This window comes from Anguilla rostrata, chromosome 1 (assembly GCF_018555375.3).
Source record: "Anguilla rostrata isolate EN2019 chromosome 1, ASM1855537v3, whole genome shotgun sequence".
Lineage (NCBI taxonomy): Eukaryota > Metazoa > Chordata > Actinopteri > Anguilliformes > Anguillidae > Anguilla > Anguilla rostrata.
In genome coordinates this window covers 25,570,731-25,593,885 of record NC_057933.1, presented here as the reverse complement: position 1 = coordinate 25,593,885, position 23,155 = coordinate 25,570,731, and the positions used below count along the sequence as shown (strand labels likewise).

The 23,155-nt window shown below is 43.5% G+C and overlaps 1 protein-coding gene across 3 annotated transcripts in view; it reads right to left on the bottom strand.

Moving 5' to 3' along the window:
- The window catches only part of tiam2a (TIAM Rac1 associated GEF 2a), a 90,503-nt gene that overhangs the window by 51,218 nt on the left and 16,130 nt on the right, over positions 1-23,155 (bottom strand). Inside the window, exons 1-3 of one of the 3 annotated variants that reach the window (XM_064331668.1) lie at positions 21,138-21,637; positions 3,072-3,173; positions 1,796-2,890 (exon numbers count right to left, since the gene is read on the bottom strand). In XM_064331668.1, the coding sequence (XP_064187738.1) occupies positions 1,796-2,884 (1,089 nt within the window). In that variant the 5' untranslated portion in view covers positions 2,885-2,890; positions 3,072-3,173; positions 21,138-21,637. Of the gene's footprint in view, positions 1-1,795; positions 2,891-3,071; positions 3,174-5,335; positions 5,461-21,137; positions 21,638-23,155 lie in introns of those variants that run through there. The other 2 variants (XM_064331686.1, XM_064331678.1) reach the window with 2 other exon arrangements.

The window sequence follows — 23,155 nt, the reverse complement described above, 5'->3', positions numbered from 1 at the left end:
CTTCAACGGTCTGCTTATTTTGAGAGCATAAGCAAAGTAGCGATGTTATTTACACCATCCTTCCCTTTGCCCACATTCTCCATTACAGAGTGGCTCCAGTGCACAAAGAGAAGAACAATATAATAGAGTTTAATAGTAGACAGAGTTAATCTACATAAATGATACATTCATTATCTTATTATATGTGTGATTATGGGAGCAGTAAGGTATTTGGATGTGTATACTGGACTGTGTAAAATTGCAGGAGGTCCACTGAACGGTGAAAATGGCTTTGAAATTAGTCAGTTCTGTTATAGCCATCATAGACATTGGTGGCCTGCTGCCCATTATAACATACCCTCACATGGACAGTATAAAACCTTTCTTTGTAGCCACATCGTAATGGTCGGCCGTTGTACCCTTGAGCCAGGTACTTAACCTGCATTGCTTCAGTATACATCCAGCTGTATAAATGGATGCAATATAAATGCTCTGTAAAAAGTTGTGGAAGTCGCTCTGGATAAGAGCATCTGCTAAATGCCTGTGGTGATGATCACGCCAATCTGATCCACATGTGGATCCATAGTTCGCTCTATAGCGCCTTGCGAGCTCCTTCCTTGACAGCCGGTGCCACGCCCCTGCAACCACAAGCTCTGGGTTGGGGGGGTAATGTTCAGCCCCCGGTGTTGTGGCGCACAATCGCTACGGCCCAAACCCCATCCCTCCAAGAACGCTTGAGAAGACGCTTATCTCCTCCCATTCTGCTGACAGCTGCTGCTAGCTGCTAGTGGTTATTTTCAGAACGCTCCATTCACATGTCAGCTCCTATAGAGACGCCTAGCCTTGACTTCTTTTCCCGTGCCGCTACTCCATAAGGTATGCAGCTGGAATCTCTAGCGGGGGCAGTTGTCTTTCTGGCAGAATGTGCCAGGTTATTTTATTAAAAACTTTTTACGACGTACGGTTCAACCAGAGAACTGGAATCTGTTCAGTCTGTCTTAAATCCTTGAGGATGTTCCAAAACAATAAACTATTCATGTCTGCCTATTCATTTTAGTCTAATACAGCCTACTCTACCATATCTTTGAGGCATGTTTTCTTAAATGAATCCTCACCACATACAAATACAAGCAGTCAGGGACATTAAGGCTGTGAAATCTAGTAATAACAGACAACAACAAAGACAAAGGCCAGCTTGTTTGCATAACCAACGATGAAAAGTAGTTACTCCGGGCCACACCCTGACCACACCCAACAGGTGTTCTGACTGAAAGCTGGGAAAGAGTCCTACAATGAAAGACAATGGAACCACTATATTATATTATACATAAGAACAATATGGTAGTAGAAAGGAAAAACTCAGGATGGCATCTTTCCTTTAGAAATGCTTAAATTCACTATATAGAATGTAACAATAAAGCACTACATTTCTAAATATTAGTTTTGGCTCAGTCAAAACAAAAATATTCATAATACACCTGATATATAATTAGGGAAACTGCTGTGTGAATCTAAATTTTAAAAAATATATATATTTTCAGCAAATAATAGTAGTAAATTGAGTTTTTATCTGAAATCTGTGAATCTTTTCACACAGCCTTGATGTGTCACATGTAATGTTTAGGTAAAAGCATAAAAAATATATCTCCTCTTCATCAAGGCAACAGCAGGAAATGTGAAAAACATATGCAAAATGAGGCTCCTCACCTGTAGAGCCCCACCCGCCGGCAGAACCACACCCCCGCAGACCCACACCCCCCGCAGAGCCCCACCCCCCAGTAGAGCCACATCCCCAAGCAGTTCCCCGCCCCCTCACCTGCAGTTTCCTCTTCCTGTTGCTCAGGCTTCCTGTCCAGTCGCTGAAGCGGCGCATGCGTCTTATCAGGCCGTCCTCCTTCTTAGCGGCGGCAGCGTCGGCAGTCGGCCGGGCCTTCCGGCAGGGCAGCGTGTAGGAGGCGTACTGCCTGGCCTCCGGGCACTCCTCCTCAGCGGTGACGTCCAGGGCGGACACGCAGGAGTGGCGGTGGGGGGTGCGGCGGGGGTCCAGGTGCCGGACCGACAGGTCCTTAGCGGCCGGGAAGGTGGAGGCCAGGGAGGGGTCGCGGTACAGGTCCGAGAAAGAGGCGGCGCACGGGCACCGGCCGAGCGGTCTGGCGTCGCCAGCGCGGCGGGTCGGAGGCCCGCCGGGCGAGAGGGCGGGGTCGGCATCGTTCCCGCAGGACCAGTCGTACCAGGAGCAGTCCGAGCTGGCCGAGCTGCCCTTGCTCGTCTGGGGGGTGGGGTCGGAGGGCGGAGACAGCGTGCCGCGGGGGGTCCGGAGCCACAGGTTCTCCTCCGGCGGGCCGGCGGCGGACTCGGCCGCGGGGGAGAACCGGAGCAGCTGCACCGGCCCGTCCGACTCGCCCGACGCCTCCCCGCCGTCGTCCATGCTGGTGAACTCCACCCGGAGGCTCCCGTCCTTCCGGATCACCACCTTGGGGCTGCCCCTCCCATCCCCAGGGAACCTCCCCCCAGACGACCACCGTCTGTTCAGGGCACGGCCCGCCAACTCGTTGGCCAGCTCACTGTTGCCATAGTAATGGTAGCCGTTCTCTGGTGGCAGGTGTAGACCGTCCACTTCGCCGTCTTGCTCGCACGTTTTGGGTTGCAGTCTGCCGTTGGGGCTGGGCTTATTTCCATGGCTGATGGAGTCATAGGGGTGGGTAGTGTGAGACTGGCAGCCGCTCCCTGCCGCTCGCAGGTGGGTGGCTGATCCCCCGGCCCCGCCCCTCCACCAGCCGTGCAGGGACAGAGCTTCTTCTTTGATGGGGAGGAACTTCAGGGAACAGGGTTTTTGTTTCCCGGGGAGGACGAGGCCGGCACGCCTGGAGCCCTGAATACTGTACTGGCTCTCTGAGTTACCCATTGTGATCTGGAGACAAAACAACACAGCTCCTCTGAGACACAAAACATGTAGTGCTTTCACAGTAAGGACAGGACTTTAAATCCGTAGGTCGAACTGTAATGTGAGCAAACCCTATGCATTCATTATTATTATTATTAAAGGGTGAGTGCACTACACCTTCTGCAGTTAGACTGAGGATAAATCTTACCAGTTTAGGTGTCTGTGTTCGGTGAAACACCTAGAGTTCCACATCCTCCTGCGAACTCCACCTCTCTCCTTTCAAGCAGCAGTCCAGCTCTCCCCAAGTCATCTAGGAGGAACACAAAAGAGAAACAAGTAGGTGCATTAGTGCACCTTCAGTGGAGCTTAATCATGCATCACAACTGATACTAATTGGGGGCCTAAGCCTCATTTGCCTGTAACTGAAGCCTCCTCTTAATTCATTTTGTGAGGCAACATCCTGCTGACTGAAAATAAGTTAACAGGTGTGTATCCAAACCAAAATACCCTTTTGGTAAATTCACAGATAATGTGTTGTATTTGGATTTTTTTTTTCTCCCTGAAGAGGACCAATGATATTCATAACATTATCTTTTTTCATTAGTTGGTAAGATGTGGAAATCCCATATTATTAGACAAAATAACTTGTGGTCCTCAGTTCAAATTGAAGAAGAGAGGGACATATGGAAATAGTGAGAGGAGGAGAAAACGACATATAATGAAAGCGGTGGAGGCTATGTTCCTGGATGAAATGGCCAGTGGCCATAGGAAAAATCCTTCACACATCCAGAGCCTGCTACTATATAAAGAAAAGTTTATCAAGGTTTATCAAGGTTTGCCCTTGAACATAATCTTGAAGAGCAATGACCTCTGAAAATCACAGGCCGGGTTCACTTCAAGCCAAGCTGGTACCAATAAAGAAATCCCTTGGAGAGGAAACACTCTAAAACTAAAACTAACAACCAGTATAGCTTAGAGGTAAGAGGATCCTCTTATCAGAGGTAAGAGAAAATACTTCAAGCTTGGAGCCAACAGGTTAAGCTAGTGTTGTTTCGTTCATAAGACCTGCTCGGGAATGTAACACGTTTACAGTATACTACATTTGTAATGTAATTCTAATGAAATAAGAATGTGTTAGCTGCCTGCTTGTGCTAGCTTTCTGGAGCAATGCAATTTTCGCTATTCTTGGAGCATGACTGTCTCCTCACTCAGTAGCACAATGAAGTTCTGTTATTATTAGCTCACGTCTACAGGTCTACTTAACACTTTCATGTCATGTTGTGGTTCTCAGATATGATGACAGGTGACTACTCTTATCATCTGGACAAGCAGCGCAAAAACAGAGCAAGAGAGAGGCACGATGCCAGAATAGACGAAATTCATTGGTCTTGAAACAAACACCTATATGTAAGCCTGTATGAATGAACTGTTAAGGTAATATTTAAATACATTAACAATTTTGATTAAAACTTTGAGGACACAAAGACTACACTGTGGCAAATTTAAGCTTAGTGAATGCATGCCACCCTACTGGCTGGCAATCAGGTATGTATCCATTTTTCTGCTTATCGTTTCACATTTCCAGTTTGTCTACAATTCCTCTCTGGGACAGAATGAAAAATGAATGGGAACTCTTCTTCAACGCGCATACACAAGCCACACACATGTCAGACCAGTGTGTAGCCTGCCCTGACAACCTACGAGAGCAAGCAAAACAAACACAAAGAGACGAACCACAGCTCCCGTCAGGTCAATCTTTCCACCCACAGGAAAGGGGGGCGGGACAACAAACGTGCAGTTACAGCGCAGGGAAAAGAGGCTTCCACTCACGACCTGCACACTGGCCACACACGCCACCATCGTCGCAAAGCAAGACCGCTCTGGGAGCAGAGAGTCTGCGTTAACTCAGGAAGACCCCTGAATACTTCTACGCTTCTCCAGAGCGGTGTTCAAAAATCCAATTCAGTTGTCAAGCCAGAACGCATGACACGGTGAAACACGTTTTTGAAAATAGTACCAGAACTGTGAAAAAAAAAAAAACCCGTGAAAGGTTTTCTACAAATCCTTGACTACTTGACAAATGCGATACTAAAACAAACACCCAAAACAAATCCGGAAAACACGGCATGCTGAAATGCATTTTTTGGAATATACTAAACGCAATACTAGGGGGTAAAAATGGAAAGTTTGCAATGACGCGGAATAACCCTGGACTGCTTTAACGGAAGTCAAGCAAGGCTTACAAACAAATCAAATTCTGCCAAGATCAAAAAGAGGTAACAAGCTGAAACACGTTTTTTGAAATCAGAGTTAGGCAAGAAATTGAAATAATTAGAAAACGTAGGAAATAAAACAGAGGCTCAGTAAATCCGCGCCTCTCTGTGGATGAAACGGCCCGGTGGAGACTTTACACTCCTTCATCCGATTAATAAAACAAACCGAAGAAGAAAGACCAACATGCAGGACCCTTACCTCTGTCCACAGCTTTAATCTACAGTCCCTTTCAAGCACAAAGAGGAGCGGTGCTCTGTGATCCCAAAGTGGATTCTCAGAGCTGGAGCCGCTCTCTTAAAGCGACACGCACCCTCTCACACCCTCTCTCTCTCACACACACACACCCTCTCACACACCCTCACACACACACAAATGCACACGTGGAAACTCCTCTGCCAGTGCTCCGGCTCAGTGACTGGTAATCCTCCATTGCAGCAGAAGCAGGGAGACGTTACGCGATGTGAGACGCAGAGAAATGGGAAAAACCGAACTGAGCCTGGTCTGTGTTTATGTTTGTTCTGCCTTGCTGCTTCTGGCCTTGGCTTGCATTCGTAGGGGGTTTAGGCCAAGGTACGCCGTGAAGCGTCTTGTGACCAACGATTTGCAAAATGTGCTACGAGCAGTAGATGCATTTTGAACGGATTTGATTTGCTGAGCTACACCCTTGGAAGGCGCACTGTTCTGCCCTCCTTCTTTCTTTCTCTTCTCCTTCACCTTAGATGAAGACAGCTTAACCCAGAGTGTTTTACTGGGGCTGTTGATTTGATTTGGACAGACAGGCAGCCATGATGCCAAGGAACTGCAGGGGACTAGACCCTCAGCCCAGCTAGAAACGCCATTCCAGAACTAACACCAGATAGAACACCGATACTGTCAGCAGGAGAGACTGAGAAAGAGAAAAGAGAGGGGAGAGGAAGCGGGGGAGAGGGCTAACAGAGAAAAAGATGGAAAAAGACAGAGAGAACAAAAGAATGAGAGGGGAGAGAGAGAAAATGAGATAGCAAGAAAGACAGAGAGGGGGAGGAAAGGGAAGAGAGAGACAGAGAGATAGGTGAGAGGGGGAGTGAGAGAAAGAGAGGTATAAATTTAACAGTCCTTTATTTAAACCTGATTAAAACAAAAAGCATAGGGAAAATATTTAATCAAAACAACAAAACTAAGGCCCCAGAGTAGTACAGCTTTCATTTATGCAATTATAAGCTCTGCAACAACAACAGAGAGGATCCTACATACTGCCCCTTTTCATAGAATTCTTAAGAATATAAGAACATAGAGTTAGCAGAAAAACAGAGCGAAAGAGAGACTAAAAGAGAGGAGCGACGTGTACCTTACAAGCTAAAAAAAAAAAAAAAACTAAACTCACGTAAGACAAGTCGTAAAAAGAACTCGGTCTGACTCGGCACGCATTCCGTGGAATTAATGCCTCCCGAACGAAGCCCAAATGTTATGCTTTCCAGGGTCGCCTCCCACTTTGCGAGCGCGCTCATAAAACAACGCGTGTTCCTCCCGGACAGCCCGGCCTGGGCCTAGTCACAGCGTTCATTCAAAGCGCCCTGCCCTGGAGCCATCGACTCAGCGGAGTCAGACCGCAGCGCGGGGAACGTCGACTGCAAGGCGACCGCGGAAGCCTTTCCTCCCCCTCAGCGATTGGCTCGCTCGAAAGCGGGCCTGTTCACAGAAGGCAGGCAGGCACTACGATATTTATAACCCCGAGTAAAGAGTGAAACCGGTTGGAGAAGGGAAAATCTGGTGAATTACAAAAAAAAAAAAAACACATTAAAAAAATGTACTATTTTTTGTACAAAGTGCTGCTTCCTGTTTTCTGTACAAAATTTAAGCTGATTTACGGGAAACTTACAATACAAATGAGAACATGTAGTAAAATTTAGTAAGCTCTAAGGCAGGGGCTCCAATGTCCCAGGGCATTCTCAGGAAAAATATTTTCCATTTAAAAATATTGTGCTGATATTTCCATAGTTCATAAATTACCCATTTTAGAACTGCACAGACAGCACAATGTACACAGTAAATTCAACTGTTGGGTTCATATGCGTCCATATTTTTTTAACTAAACCCTGGTTTAGACATTCCTTGGGAATATGATAAATCGCCTCAATGTCACAACGTTAGTGGGAGTTACACTAGTACATAAATATATTACCAGTCTTACAAAGATTATAATCTTCTTCCAGAGTGCTATAATTTTAAAGGGCTTCTATGTTAAAAGTTGGAGAAACATAGCATTTATGTCAACAACCTGAAATTATGGCATATGACCCAAGTACAGTATCTGACCGAAACACACCTCTGTACAGCCACATGTCTGAATGGGATTTAGAGTTATTAGATAATATAGTAGGTGTTTTCAATATCTTGGCCTAGGTCTGAGAACCTGATTTTGTGATGAACTTTAATGGGAGAGTTCTTGACCGATGAGGTAATGCTATTCCGCGGTCATTCAGGATGACAGGGAAGTAAAACTGCTTTGACACAAGATGACAAGCCATAATCTATTCAGACCTAATTAACTAGGGATTTTAAGGATCCTCAGATACCACGGTCACAAGTCAGTCTGGGTTAAATGGCTTCAGTCAGGGGTTAAAGTCTTGCAAGGAACAGTCACATCAAGAACAGAGCACAAGCACTGCTCTAGCAGGAATATTCAAATCGGGTCTTCGAGTCCAGTAATACTGCTTGTTTTATTTTCTACCAGATAATTAATTAATCGATTAACGCCAATGATTGGGAAGAGATTCAAAGCACCTCATGTCCCCGGTATAAACCAGTCCTGATTAGAGGGGAAGAATGAAAGTCAGCAGTAAACTGTCTTCAATGGCCAGATATGAGTTTGGGTGTGGCTTTGGTATTCAGAAATGGGAAATGATAAGCTTGATGAATCTTAGCCATGCAGGAAAATGTAACCGTACACAGAAGGAAGTGTATGTGTACTAAAGGTTTAAAGTCAACTTGTATTTATTTGTACTGGTTTTGCTACCTTAGTAGTTGCTGTAATTGCCCAGCCTCAATACTGTGAGAAAGAATGAGCTTCTCGTACTGTCGAACACAATAAGCTCAAAAGACTCGACAAGCTCTGTATCTGAGACAGCACAGCAAGCTAAGACCACAGAAAAGCTGCAAAGTCTGTCAGAGTGTTGGAGCTAATTTCCATTCTTCGGGAGGAGATGTGTCATACACATTCATGTTGAGATGCCTTAATTCTCCAACATTTCAGAAAAAAACTCACTAAATCAATTGTTTTTGTTGAATATCCACAAAGGGAATCAAATTAAAAAAAGACCTTCTCAACACAATTACTTCCCCGGACGTTCTTGTATTTGCATCTGCAGTCACTGATGCAAATCCAGAAATACTGGCTGCCTTGCTCTACCCAACATACTAGTAAATATTTTTAAAGTATTTTCCCCATTTTTTACTATTATTTGGAATCCCTGGTAGCAAAAAGCTCAGACATCACTGCCATGCCACACAGGATTGCCTTCAAAAAGCCTGCTCACCTGGCTAGGGAGGCATTCTAGTTCTAGTGTATTACATTACATTACATTACAGGCATTTGGCAGACGCTCTTATCCAGAGCGACATACAACAAAGTGTATAACCCTAACCAGGAACAAGTATGACGAAACCCCTAGAGAGAAGTACCGGTCCAAGTGCAGGGAACAACCGCATAGTTCAACTTGGACCCTGAAGGTTAAACTGATTAACACTAACAACGAGAACGGCAACAATGCAGTCTATGGAAAAAAATGGATCGGGCCTGCTGTCTGGTGGTGCCGTCTCCCAGGAAAAGGGACGGTTCAGTTGAGTCAACACTAGATAGCCGTCCAAGAAAGGACAGAAGTCCCGCTGACAGCTTAATCTCCCGCCAGGATGTAAATAAGTACGTTTAGTCAAATCCTCCAAATGACCCATTTATATGTTTCATTAGACTAGGGACCTCTAGCTGTGTGCATCAATTTCACTGCTAAAATTAAGATTAATTACAAAAAAATTGGGAAAATAACAAAGAAATTAAGATTGCCCCTCTCCCAACCCCAAACGTTTATTTTTACATTTCATCTGTTTGTCTTAATTCTGGGCAGGACTTTTGTCCTTACTAGGGTGGCCTTCTAGTGGGCACCGTTCGGACCCATGTCTCCCTGCTCTCTTGCGACCCCTGCTGGCCAATTGGATGCCTGCGAGCTCGCCTGCAGAGCTGCAGTGAAGTGTCTTGCTCCTCTGAGCGTGCCATCGCGTGCTTCGAAGGACAGCACCTGATTGCTTACACTCTCACAACTCGACCGAGTAGGTCCCAGCACTGAGCACTGACGTATACCACTGGCCATTTCAAATTTGAAATAAAAAAGGGAAAAGAGCATGAAAAAGCCAGTCTTCCGCTAAGCTACTTGTTGCCAGCACTCAAGCCTTTGAGTAAAAGGCATGATGGAAAGCAAGCAACTGCACTAGCTAAAGCTTACCCATGTGTCCGAAAGTAAAGGCGTTCCCTTCCAAACAGAAACACAGCTGGCCTGAGCTGCACGCAGCAAGCAATTTAACAGTCTGCTAGTCCTCCCAATTACCTCAAATCCCATAGCTCAAGTAGTTCCAGGGCTAAATCATCACCATGGATCATTCGCAGTCAAATGCACTTTATTTGAGCTTTGTAATGCCTTCACAGAAAAGTAATGCAAGTGTTTCCGTGTGAATGCCAGCAGCACCCTTATCTCTCTTTAATACAAAATGGAGCAAGCCTGACTAAAACAGAAAAAAATGGGATCACGTCACATTACAGCAGCATTACTTCACTGGCTGCTTTTATCATTTTAGGCTGAGTTAAAAGTACTGTTAATTAAAGTGTCTCAAGTTCTTTCCTCAGCAAAAGACATCAGTAAGAGTTGTACACTCTGATTCTCTTGAAACGCTTATCAGTTGCAACGGGCCTTTTTGCATATGGAAGTTTAGTACATAAAATACCGCATTAGGGAATGTTTTTGGACTATCGGTTGAAAACACAAAGATAAAACACTCTCGACAAAAGAAAATAAAATGACATTCCGCAAGAGTACGCAAAGAAAATGATGAGTAAGCTACAATGTCTCAGCCAACCCTTGAGCTTTCCCAAAAAATTATTGCAAGAGGCAGCTCGACGGCCATGAAAAGGCTCGCTCGGAAAGCTTACTGAGCGTCGCCCTACGGATGGCACCCACCCCACGTGCGCCCATTGTTTCCTTCCACATTTACAGCTCCGAACCTGAAAAGGCTGGACTCCTCGGGGCTGAAGCTCAAAGTCCAGAGCCTCTGGAATTATCACGGTCGGTGAGGAGGGAAAGCAAAGGAAAAGCGTCCTTTCTCCTTGTGTGATCGGCCATGTAAACATATTTACGGCCTGCTCTCCTCACCAGCGCCTGAGCCCCAGGGACGTCGCCTGGCACAGAGCCAGGAGCTGCGCAGACAGAGCAGCGGCAGAACTGTGGAATTCTGCTGACGGGTATATTCTTTGAAGGCAAGAGGTCAGCCTGACAAATCCTCCAAAGAATAGGCAGGCACAAGCGCATAAGTAGACGCACACGAGCGCTAATTCGTTTGGAAGCCCCTTTAATTGTGTGTTGGCCTATCGTTTCGGTCACCGACCAATCACAATGCTCTTTTCTTTTCAGGTGTGTGACTCATGAAGGTGGTTGGAATTCCACCCTACCAAGCAAGAAGTAGCCAATGGAAATCAAACTAAGCTTGGTGATACAGCAGTGGAAAAAAATTGGGTGGCAACAGCTGAGCTGACTTGCAAGCCACCACACATTGCGTTGTATTCTGGTCCAAAATGGCTGCCACAGGTCACTCACGTGGGAATGACACAGTGGTGGTTCAGAAGACACGCAAGACCCTGTATGAAAGTTATCATGGAGATGAACTATGATAGAATATGACAATGTTAAAAAGAAAAACCAGGGAATAATCACCCCTTGGGGTGGAAGAAAGTACCCTGGGAACCCAGGTCTGGGAACAAACTCACAGCACTGAACCGCTTATAAACAGCCTGGGGTCCATTACAGCTGGGATCACTCATCAGTCCATTAGATGTTCTAACCCCCAAACCAGAATGGATTTCTCATTAATCCTGAATGGTTTCAGGTCCACAAGAAGGCACATTTCCAAATAAGATACAGTACAATCTGGTGTTTTCTAAACCTCTCCCTCAAAAACAAACAGTTCCCAGCAGCTGCCCTTCACAGGAGGGGTGAATCAGGAGGGCTACAAAGAAGTTATCAGGGAGCATGAATCAACCTGGGCTGGACTGGGATTTATGGGTGGTATTTACAGATATCTAAAAGCTATCTAAAGCCATATAGTAAAGCGTGACGTCAACATGTACTGCAGACAGCACAGCTTAATGCATGGAGGTTTCTGTACCAGAGATTCTGGAACTGGGCGGAGCTAGATGCAGTATCGGGGGCACTACTAGGTGATGTAATGAGAAATGTGACAATGCACCAAGATAAGAGTGCTGAAAAAAAAGCTTCCAACTCTCAATAACATGAAAACAAGGCAGAATTGATATATTTCAAAAGCCAATCAACACTCTCAACATCATGTCAATTACTGCATGTTCCAACTATGTTTTAAATAAATTAAATTGTACAGAAGAACATTTAGGCTGGTTTATTTTATATTATACATCTTGAAAATATATATTTTGCAAAGCTTTTGACTTCCGATTTGGCAAAGAAATACAATTTACATCAAGCATTTCACCAACAATGCATATAGATTGTTGACATAGACTTTGCTACAATAACAGCTTGAGGCAAGGGAAAAAAAAAATGTTTCTGTGTTTACACTCTTTTAAGTTAAAAGATGGGAACAATTACTTTCCTGGTTAACAGACAACAAGTATGCACTTATGGTACAGTTTTAAATTGCGAAGAGCATGTAGCTGAGAGCATGAATGTCGATGTACAATTACTTTCTGCATTAAACACATCTTATCAACATAGGTTAATACATATACCAAGTGTTTTGGGGTGACTTTTCCTTTTAGTGGGAGTGGCCCCAGAAGGCTTTGGAGCTTCTGCTGTAACTCTTGGGTGGCTAGAACTCTACACAGGGAAACTCCAATTAAATCTATGTGTTAAATACCGGCAATGAACTGCTCATAATGTTTCCAGAGAAAGGTTTCAGGTGCACTGATTAAAACCTGACATGCAGCTCAGAAAAAAAAAAAACATCTGTTCAGAGTCCGAAAAAAGAAAACAGAAGCTGATCTCACAGAGAAACACTTAAAAAAAGAATTTGGAGATTGTCCCCGCTGCACCAACACAACTTCAGAAAGTTCTCTTCCGAGAGCTAAGGAGGCTGGAGTGTCGCCAAGCAGGTCTGATGATGTGGACGGAGGAAAAGAGAGAGGTGGAACAATTCACGCGAGGCCACATCCTGTCAACTCACATGGTAGCGTGGATGCTTTTACAGGGTCATCATATTTTTTTCTGACAATGTACTACTTTAAATACCAGGAATAAAAAAAATCTTGGTTTTCCTGGAAAGACCCTGTGTGGTATTTAAAAGCGTGTTTTAATGATGAAAGGTACAATAAACCAAAGGTGTCATTTCGTAAATTGAATATAGAGGCTTTCAAACCATTTAAACGTATTTACTTGCTTGCAAGCCTGAATATAATAGGCCAATAAGGAGAATGCACTCAAAGATCAAAATCATAAAATGGTTCTTCACTGAAACATTGACCGGTTACATAATCACAGCTACGCTGTGCATAGCCCAAAATACAATGTAAACTAAGTGGGCAAGAAATAACTATCGTCATATACAATTTCCTGCAGAGGTCCTACAGTAAGCAACTGTGTCCTCATTCAATTACTGTGCAGCGTGAACAAACGTTTCCAGCGGTGCACCATTTAAGCTACAGACACGGGGAAGTGGCCTTCACCTAGGACCCGTCTTCCATGAGTGGATGCGATTGGTTAGAAATTAGTGGCTCCAGCCCAAAACTGAGCAGGTTTATTCTGAACCTCGATGATTCTGCAAGACTTAGAACATTATGGCATATAGGGCTGCACCAAATCAATTAGGCTATAACTGACACCGATTTGCAGACACAAATATTTGATTAACCTGATGTTAATCTCACCATCAATAGATTTGTTTTTTAGATAAACTACTGCAGATGAGAAAACTTAGATCAGTGCAGTGCAGTGCGAAGAAGGTGTGTTGAGCATGTCAGCATTAACGCTTTAATGCTATAAGCATTTGATGCGCTTCACTGGTGCGCAACACAATATGCATATCTTTACAAAATGAAACTGCCATATCAACAGTAAGTGAAACACCCACTTTTAGGATTTTTATTTGGTAATCCAAAGGTTTTGCTTTGAGGCTATTTCGGTTTATTTCATTCATTCAGTGTGGTTGCATTCCCTGGTGAGGAGGACACAAGCTACACTGGGATCCAGACACTGGGGGCTAACCAGGGGGGTACCGTGGAATTCGGCAGAGCCCTCCATCCCACCGCAGCGGTCTGTGAATGATAAAGCAGATGCCCTAGGCCTGAGGGGATATGCAGAGGTCAGGCTGGTCCTTTGGGAAGGGGGGAGGGTGTTGCAAGGAGGGATTCTTTCTTAATCTGTCACCTGCTATTCAACTCAACAGTCTTGTGCCTGTCTTTTAAACAAAATGAGCTCTGTTCCCCCTCCAATGGAGGGGGGGGGGGGCAGGTGACACCTCTTTGCCTTCCTAGCACAGTGCCAGGCTTACCTTCCTGGCACCACCTTATCACGCTGTTTGTCAGTTCACACAACAAAAAAATACATAATAATCATAAATTATCGTTATAATATTCTCCCCTGGGCTAGAGGCAGCCCTCAGCACACTGCCAAGAAAGAAAGAAAACAAATTCACTGCCAAATAATTCCAAATTATCAGTTTCAACAGCATGAGTAGCTTGCGGTGGGTGGGGTGTGAATTGGTGTCCTGGCTGAGCACCACTATTATCACTGTACAGATAGAGCCAGGCTGGCACAACCTGAAGCTGGCTATCCCTGGTACAGTACTACAGCTTCCCAGTCCATTTTCCTACCCACAGCCGGAAGCACAGAAAATGTACTTTGAAGGTTAATTTATGCAGAATCGGGAGGGGCTTCTCCCACTGCCTGTCCCTTTTGTGCATATATTAAATCCCATAAAACCTGAATTCACTCTAGCGCATGGAATTTCCCCAAACATTTACTGAAAGGGATTCCACTGAGAATAATTTCTTCAACTTGTTCAAACATTTCTTAACTTTAATTTAAGGAAGTTGCACTGGCATGTCCTGGCCAATAAAACAGAGAATGGTTATATGAATAAAGCCAGTCGAAATACAGTTTTATTGAAACAGGAATGAATACAAATCTCAAAATTGGTCCCTTGCTCGGGTGCAGCATCAGTGGAAGTTTATGTACAATTACATAATAACAAAATGGAGAGGACTAGGTGGAGCACAAATCTTCACGTACATTATGAGCAGTTATTACCAAAAAGTCACTGGCATAATCAAATTACTGTAAAATGTCTTCTCATCTATGAACCCACAAGTTTTCAGAGGAGCTCATACTCCTCAATCCAACAGGCAAATTACAGGAATCTTATCCAGCTCAGTCAGTGAAAGCGTACATCCATGCACCATTCTGCCCAGAGACCAACGGGTTGCACTGCATTCGCATAAAAGTCTCTGACAAAGTTTGAGACTTGTAAGCCCTCAAGATCGCACATACTCCCCCGTCCAAAAAAGGGACGCACTTAAATAAGGCCTAAATCTCCCTTCGCCAGGTTATTATAGTGAAAGGTGTCTGAGCAAAAAAGCTGACTAATATATAAATACTGTATTTTCTCTCCTGTAACAAGCTACCCTGCACAGCGCAGACACCCACACACTGGCACACTAGACACTATGATCATTCACTGACTGCATGCTGACATGATGATACCCTTCCATGCTAGTCACCTACAAATTGATTCCCTGGTTTAAAAACTACTATTAAATGCAAAAGCCAAACAAGTAACGTTACCTGTCTTCACATGCTTTTCAATGTGTGTGTAAGCTTGAGACTGATCATTAAACCAACTGACTCAAGTGACACTGGAAAAACATGCCTGTACCATTCAGAAACTGAAGGTCTCTCAACAGTCGTGCAGTAAATGGCTGAATTTTTAGAAGGGGTTACAGTTGTCAGATGTCTCGAATGGGGATTATAGTTAAAGTGTTTCAGTTGTAGAGCATTTCCCCTACATTAAGAGTATAAAGGAGAGGCTGTGCTGTTAATATAATACAGCCCCCCCTGCTATATGGGTTGGATGGGCGGTCTCCTCACACAGTGGCCATTCATTCCTCTGGGGTGGGGGACCTGGGGCTGGAATGCTACTAGGACTATGCTATGCTATTCTACAGTCTACTCTCCACACAGCCCAGTATGAATGCCACAGTTACAGTCACAGCAGCTCACCAGAGCTCCAGTTGTTTCGTAGTTGTATGTGCAAGACGTGCATTTCACCCAAACCCCCCTCCCCTCGCCAGTGACTCAAAGCTTCCCCACAGCCACAGAGCCTGCCTGAACTGGAGCTTGTCAGCGCCATCCCAAATTCTGTCTCCCTTAAGAAAAAAGAGGGTTGGAGGAGGGGAAAGAGAAGTGACCCTTGTGACCCTCATGGCCAGAGGTGACTAATCCCCATAGTAGAACTCATTCACAAAAGCAGTGGGGTTGCCAGAGTTAAGAGAAACCCTCTCAAACTGTATCAATTTCTGAATTTAAAAATATACATTGCCTCAATAACATACCAGGAGTCAATTGTAGATGGGAATATTTCAGAAATATTTGGAGGAAACACACCACAGGCATCTGGCAACCATGAGCAGCAGATGTGGGAGAGTAGGGGGATGGGGAGCCGTGCGCTACATCGCACTGCAGTTGCACAGACGCTCACAGCTGGGAAAGATGAGAAAGGCAGGATTCACCCTGGTCTTAAAGTGGCAGCGCTTGGGAGTGAATGGGCGTGCTTTACTGCCAGACACCAGCTTTCTGTAAACAGGGAATGCCCTCTCCAGTCTGCAATGCAGTCCCTCTAATATTAGGATCACCGCTAAGAAGGACTTGAGGAAAGCCTCTCTAATGACACTTGAATGTCGCCAGGCCAGGAATAGCCTGGCACATAGCATCTGTGCATAAACATTCCGTACTCCAAAGCCAATGCAACCCCACAATCAACCCTCAAAATGTTCAGCAAGGAGTCTTTTTAGCTTTCTTGGCTTTTCTGAACCCTGTCAGTGAAGAACCATAAATAGGAGTAGGATATATTGGCGAGACGTCATATCCCAAACTTTGAATATAGCACACTGGTCATGACATTTGTACGTCAAAATTTTCTGACAATATATTTCTTTAAATTGTGCTTATTACAAGTGCCATAAGAGAACATATGGTGATTCTGTATCATGAACATACTCCAAAGCAGTTTTTTTTATTCTACACCTTGTAACTTCTCTGACAATTTCAACGGTGTCATTCAAGAACATCCTGGTTCAACAGCTTCTTAATCCAACACAAACAGCATTAAGACCTGTCCCTGAATTTCCAAGGGGTGGGACACAACATCAGAGCGTGTAGGGCATTGTTCTGAGATGTTTAGCCAGAGAAAGTCACAGGAAACAATGCAACGCCTCAATCTGGCCTTTAGCAATGTGGCTAAAAAACGTTTTTGAAGATGGAATATCTCCTGATTGTAGAACCAATGGAGGCGAAAGAACTGCATTTCTGCACCCAGGCTCCAGTCTTCATGCAATTTCAGATAATAGAAATTCTCCCATTTAAAGTAATTTAATTTGGCACATTTATTAAAAGGTAGCCAAAGGGAGGCAATAAACTGGAAAGGATTGAGGAAGTGTTGGTGTGCAGGGAAGTCATTCCCAGAAATAATGCATTTAGAAATAATGCCTTCCTTCTAGAGGTAAACCGTAGTCCAGATGCTATCATGAAACCAAATTGACATTTTCAATGACTCTAATCACTTCTGCAACAAGACATAAACTCAAAGGGATAACTGAAGTGAATATAATAGGTAGTTATGACCTTTCCGGTTCAAGCACACAGCTGCGATGTTTTAATCTTATAATCTCATCTGCAGATCTTGCCCTCAAACAGAAGCTCTGGACCTGCCAGTGAGTTCACCTCAGTCCACATTTAGTTTTCGCTTTGAGCGCAGGGAGAACGAGTGACTGCCAAGGACAATATTTGTTCAGTTTGATTTTTATTTCCAAGCCAACTCCTCAACATCACCCTTCCTTTCCTCTCTCAGTTGGCGTTGACAACACACCGTTTCACTACACAACCAGTTTGCAACAATGAGACAGCCTTGCTACAGTAAGAAAAAAGTAAGGTCAGAATTTGTTTCAGATGTTCTGAAAGGTTAGTTGTTGAAAGAAAGAAAAAAAAAACAGCAAATCAGACTCTCAAGCAAACTTCTGGAAACCATTAGTTCAGACGCATGAGCGGAGTGTGAAATCCCTGACAAGACTGTGGTAATAATATAATGTATGGGGGGCACACAGAATCACTGAAACATTTAGAGGATGCAGAAAACAGAAAGTGTTCTTACACCATCTTAGAGCATGTGCACTTGTTCTTGGACAAAACAGTGTTGACGTAAGCGAGTGGATCCAAACACTGGCACAGCCCCTTGGCTTGGCAGCAGTTTTCAACTCTTGAAGTCAATTGCAATTAAAAAAGAATTCTTCTTCGAACAGCAGCTTCCTGTGTTCATTGACACACAAGGCCTTTTCTCAAAGTTGAGCCCCTGCTCCCGCCCATTCTTCTCCCCTAAGCTTCGGAGCAAAACAGCGTTCCAGCATCCAAGCTGATCGCTTGTGCTGTGGTCAATGCCAAGACTATCACACAAAGACAGGCTTGAAGTCAAAGCAAAACACTAAATTTAAGCTACCTCCCACACACACACACACACACACATTTGTAGACCTGCTTTGTAGATCTGGGGCAACATTTGAGCCAAACGACCTGCATATAGCCGAAAAATTTCAGTTGAAATAAGCCAAAATGATGGTATTGGCAAAGCCCAAATATTTCTGTCTTCTCTTCATAAAATGACTAAGTGCTTTACCATTCTTGGATTACAAGGTTCCTGGTGACCACCCACTATTAATAATAAAGAAGAAACAGGAAATAAGGAATGTTGTCTTTCTATATCGTGCTTGCTTTCCAGAGAAAATGGGTGCTAACTAGGCAGAAAATTCACCATGATTCCCATTGCTAGAAACAGTAGCGTAGCGTAGTTCTCCAGTGAGTGTTTTCTCAGCTCCACAAAATGTAACTCGTGCAGTTAGACAAAGGCTCAAATGTGCAACCGGCAATGGTCCATTTGCTCATTCACAACAAAAGCACGTAAGCCCTGAGAACTGCTCATACTCAAACTACTCGTGTGCTGTGCTAGATGTATCAGACTCAGCATGTTTAGACCAAACACCAGCAGTGGAAATAGTGTCCACCACATGACAGTCCCTACATAAGAGCAGTGCCAGTCACTGCCATAAGGTACTGATCCACACGTGATAGCGTTTCCTTCTCCTTCCCCTTCACGCCGCAATGGCCGGTCAACCCGCAGTGGCACTCTGTCATAGCCTGTGTCTGATTCTTCGATGACAGGATGTGATCTCCAACGGGGCATCACTCAAACCAGCCACTGGCTCAAAGACAGCTGGTGTTAACGGTCTCTCCAGGAAGCTGTCTGGTATTTACAGCCTTTACCAGGCACTACAGTCTTTGCACACAGACAAGGTGACTCTTCCCTTTGCTTTACAAGACTTTACAATATATTTGCAGCTGCAAAAAATATTTAAAGGGATAATGTGTATTCTGGTATGCTATTCCTCAAAAGTAATTTCTTTCTGGTTAAACAACATTGGAAGACAGCATATTGGAAGGTTGCCACCTAGTTTTTACATAAACTGCCATAAAATTTTGTCCACTTCTTTTAGCCACTGAAAGGAATGAGGATGCATGTTAACAGAGATCTCTTTTCAGAACTTTCTCACAGTGGAGAAATGGTCTCTATTCACCTGCAAAGAATGTGACATCAAGCACGGATGTTAAACCTCTTTGTGCTAAGCCACGGGCAGACACCCTTATATGGATAAAAGTGTGCCGGAGGCAGAGGTGAAACATTCACATTTCCCAACACTTCAGAATTAATGACTGGCACTCTCTCTCTCTTTCTCTCTCTCGCTCTCTCTCTCACCCACTCACTCACTCACACACACACACACAGCCTTGCAAGAAGCCTGAAACCAAGAAGAGGCTGATAGCCATAATTCACACAAACACAAGTGCAGCAAGCATCTCCTGTGCTGCCTAATACTCTATCGAACCTCAGAACCCACTATAGGAGATGAACCTCTCCACTATAAGAGATGAACCCACTATAGGAGATGAACCTCTCCTGGTATAAACTTAAAATAATGTCTGGTTTACGCCTGAAATAGCTATGCAAGCCATAATATATTGTCTGGTTAACAAGCGGCAATAAGAGAGACAGAGCAGCTAGATCACAGGGGCGCATCAGGTGCCCCATAGGGGTGCCCTAACCACGGTTTGCCATGAAAAGCAATGTCTCGTATACTTTCTTGCCAAGTAACCGAAATACCAAGGCCATGGTGCAACATACCCATGGTACCTGAAATTCCCCATCAGCAGGTGGGGCTTCTGTCATAGAAAACAATTGTTTTTTAGATGCACGTTGAATCGAAGGGATTATGCCGCAAATATGGAGGCGGGAAAGAAGGTGCCCTTGCAGCATATTTTACGCGGCCTGCGCTGTTATTACTGGATACTGGATACGTTCGGAAAGAACAGAACAGTCCGGCCAATACTTTCAGACTAGTCCTGCATCTGGTATCAAATGTAACAAACGTCTGACGAAATAAGTCTGTCATATTATGAACATTTTGTTTACAGGTTGTTCAATACAAATGAATAGTTAACTACGTTAATAAGGGCTAAACTTTACAGTGGTTGTGTAGGTCTTAGTCGGTGAGTAGAACAAATTCGCCATATGCATGGCAGTTACCAAACACGTGGTTTAATTTCATCGATATTATTATGCATGTTTGCATTTAATTCTCACTATTTGGGAAGCAGTGTGGTTGTGTGTTCGCATATATCTAGCACTTAGATCAGCCATTGTATAGGAAACTGAAAGAACAAGACCAATGCACGGTCATTGAAATCATCGTTTTGAGCGGCTGATGGTAGGCAATGTGCGGCAACCCAACTACTTTTTAAGTCGTTTTAAAATAACCGTCTTAGTAAAAAAATAAAAAAATGTCTCCATGCTAATTATAACCCGAAACATTTTCCAAAGGACTTATGCTGGTAAAAATTACTTATGCTGTGCCTGTCACAGCACAAGTAACCAAAGAAACTGGTGGTAAACATTTCACAAGATTTTAGCAGCCACAACAAAAATATAGCCTAATATATTGTTACTTCAACATAGGCTAATTAAATAGTATAGGCGATACATTAATAATTAAGTTACATTACCCTTCTTTAGCTACCAACGTTTTTAGTTTTAAACGTGATGACTGGTATTTACAAACTATTCACAAAGCTATTTACAAACCTACAAGAATTCGCCTAGTGTAAATATGAAGAAAGAAAAAACAACAGTTCCCTGCGGTGCAAATTCACGACTGATACAGTAAAAAGATCCATAGAACAACACGAGAAACTTGTAGCACTAGACGAATCTAACGAGTAGAAAATGTGTTTATATAGCGAGGCGATACATCAGCATCATCTCAGATAGTTACTTAGGCTACATATTACCTGAGCCAAAAGATATGCCTTTTGATATATTTTAGTATGCGATTTACAACGAAGACTAGAGTGCTTGGAGCGTGGAGCAGTAGTTCTAGTGATTTACGAAGAAAAATCGGTGCTACTTGACTTACCAGATGCTGAATTCCTAATTCAAACTTTTAAAGTAATTTGGTGAAGTAATCGCAATGACGGCTTGCTGGTTTTAAGCAAATCTCGAAGGTGTTTGTTTTATCGTTTGCAATTTAGATACTGCAGGCTACTTTACATATTTGTTCCGATTATTCCAAATTATGAGAACTTTCACCGTTCCCCCAGTCTTGGGCGTTATAAAGGAATTATCCTCCTCAATTCCTTCTGTGGACAGTCTCGATAATTCAGCGTACATGTACCACACAATGTTGAGCCGGTAAAAACCACACCTCCAGCTCATTGACGGACAATGGAATGCACCTATCACAGCAGGGCAACTGGAATACTTAATATATGCATTTACAAAAGACCAATTATTGCACCAATTGGGGTGTTAAAGCCGTTACACTCTGGAGGTCATTTCAGAGTTGCGGAGACACACAGACTCTGAAATCATATTAATATGACAAATATGTGATTTGATGTTACGTCCAAATAATGATTGGCTTGCTTTGTCAAAGGCATTACTACAATAACGCCACATATTCACACATGGAGCCTACAGGTTATAGATGACTTAATAGGTTGAGACTTGAAGTTAATTTCCAAAACTAGATAACCTAGTTGTTTATGATAGTGGCACGTTCATTTGACCCAAGAAAATTAGTTCTTATTGTAATGTAAGAGAACGTTTATTTATTAATGTCGATTCGATGTTACATGTAATGGCATATACAGACGTTTTATATTATCTTAAAGGTTAAAAAAAAAACTATATATAAATTAATAAAACGTGAAAAAAATACTTAAAACGCCAGAATTGTTTATCATTTGTAGCCTACTCCTAAACGTACAAATGATAAACGAGAGGGAGAAATTGTTCAGACTTACGCTTCCTTTTCAGTCTTATTTATTATTTTATTCAGCTAGTTTCTGCCTTGAAAAAAAAAAATGTTTTGGTATAAAAACGAATACAATATCATAAAACATAAATTACGAAATGCATCAGTGCTTGTATCTGCATGCATATTTCGGATTTTAAAAAAAAACCCGTTTCACCAACCAGAATGTTTTTTAACAGCATGCACGACTAACTTTAAGGATTTCCAATGAACGTCTTGACCTCGTGCAGGCCTGCTGTGACTTAATCTTCAGTCTTTATACAGTAAAATGCCCAGTGTTAATTCAGATCTATCGGAATAGTCTACATATATGTACTCTGCAAGAGTTAATTTAACACTGGACATTTTACTGTGTATTCCGCAAGGGATATAAAAAATAAAGTAGGCTATTATGCGTTTATTATGCTATTATTAATTTAGCCTATGCCTACCTATAAAGACGGAACCCAACCACCCCTTCAGTAAAATAGCATTTCACTGATAGTACTCAGATGTGGGCTTGCCTATGTAACGCCAGCTATCAACACTGCACTGCAGATGTTCACTCGCAACGGTTTTTCCCACGGGTAGGCCTAGTTATCAAATCCAGGTGTGAAAGACTGGGGGTGGGGGTCCAATGAACGCCTACCTACAATCACTCCCCACGTGCTAATGGTGTGCCTTCAATTCAATCTGGGATAATAGGTAGGCTACTGTATAGGGTCGTCATGGTAATTGGGTCCAAGCAGTGCCCTTTCATTCCTGACAATGCATCCTGTGCTGCACGCGCCGACCGTTACTGCACTCTCTTTCGTCCATATTCAAAGAGACTGTAGTTTCGTCATGGTAATTGCTGTGGTCATTTTTCGTGTGGTGTGTAATGGGGCTGCCTGGAGAAATGTTGGAGCAGTTTTTTTCTGGAGTTGGCCTAGTGTGCCCCGATGGAGACTGTGTGGAGGAGCCGAGGACGACTCCTGTATTTCCACAAAGCAGACGGGATTAACTTCTCAAGGTAGCCGCAATTCCCCGCTAATTTTTAAAAATTTCGTATGACGTAAATTGCCTAAATTTTTTACTGAATTTAGCCTACAGCTACTACTCGAACGACAGCCATGTTACTGCGACTTCAAGTGTCATAT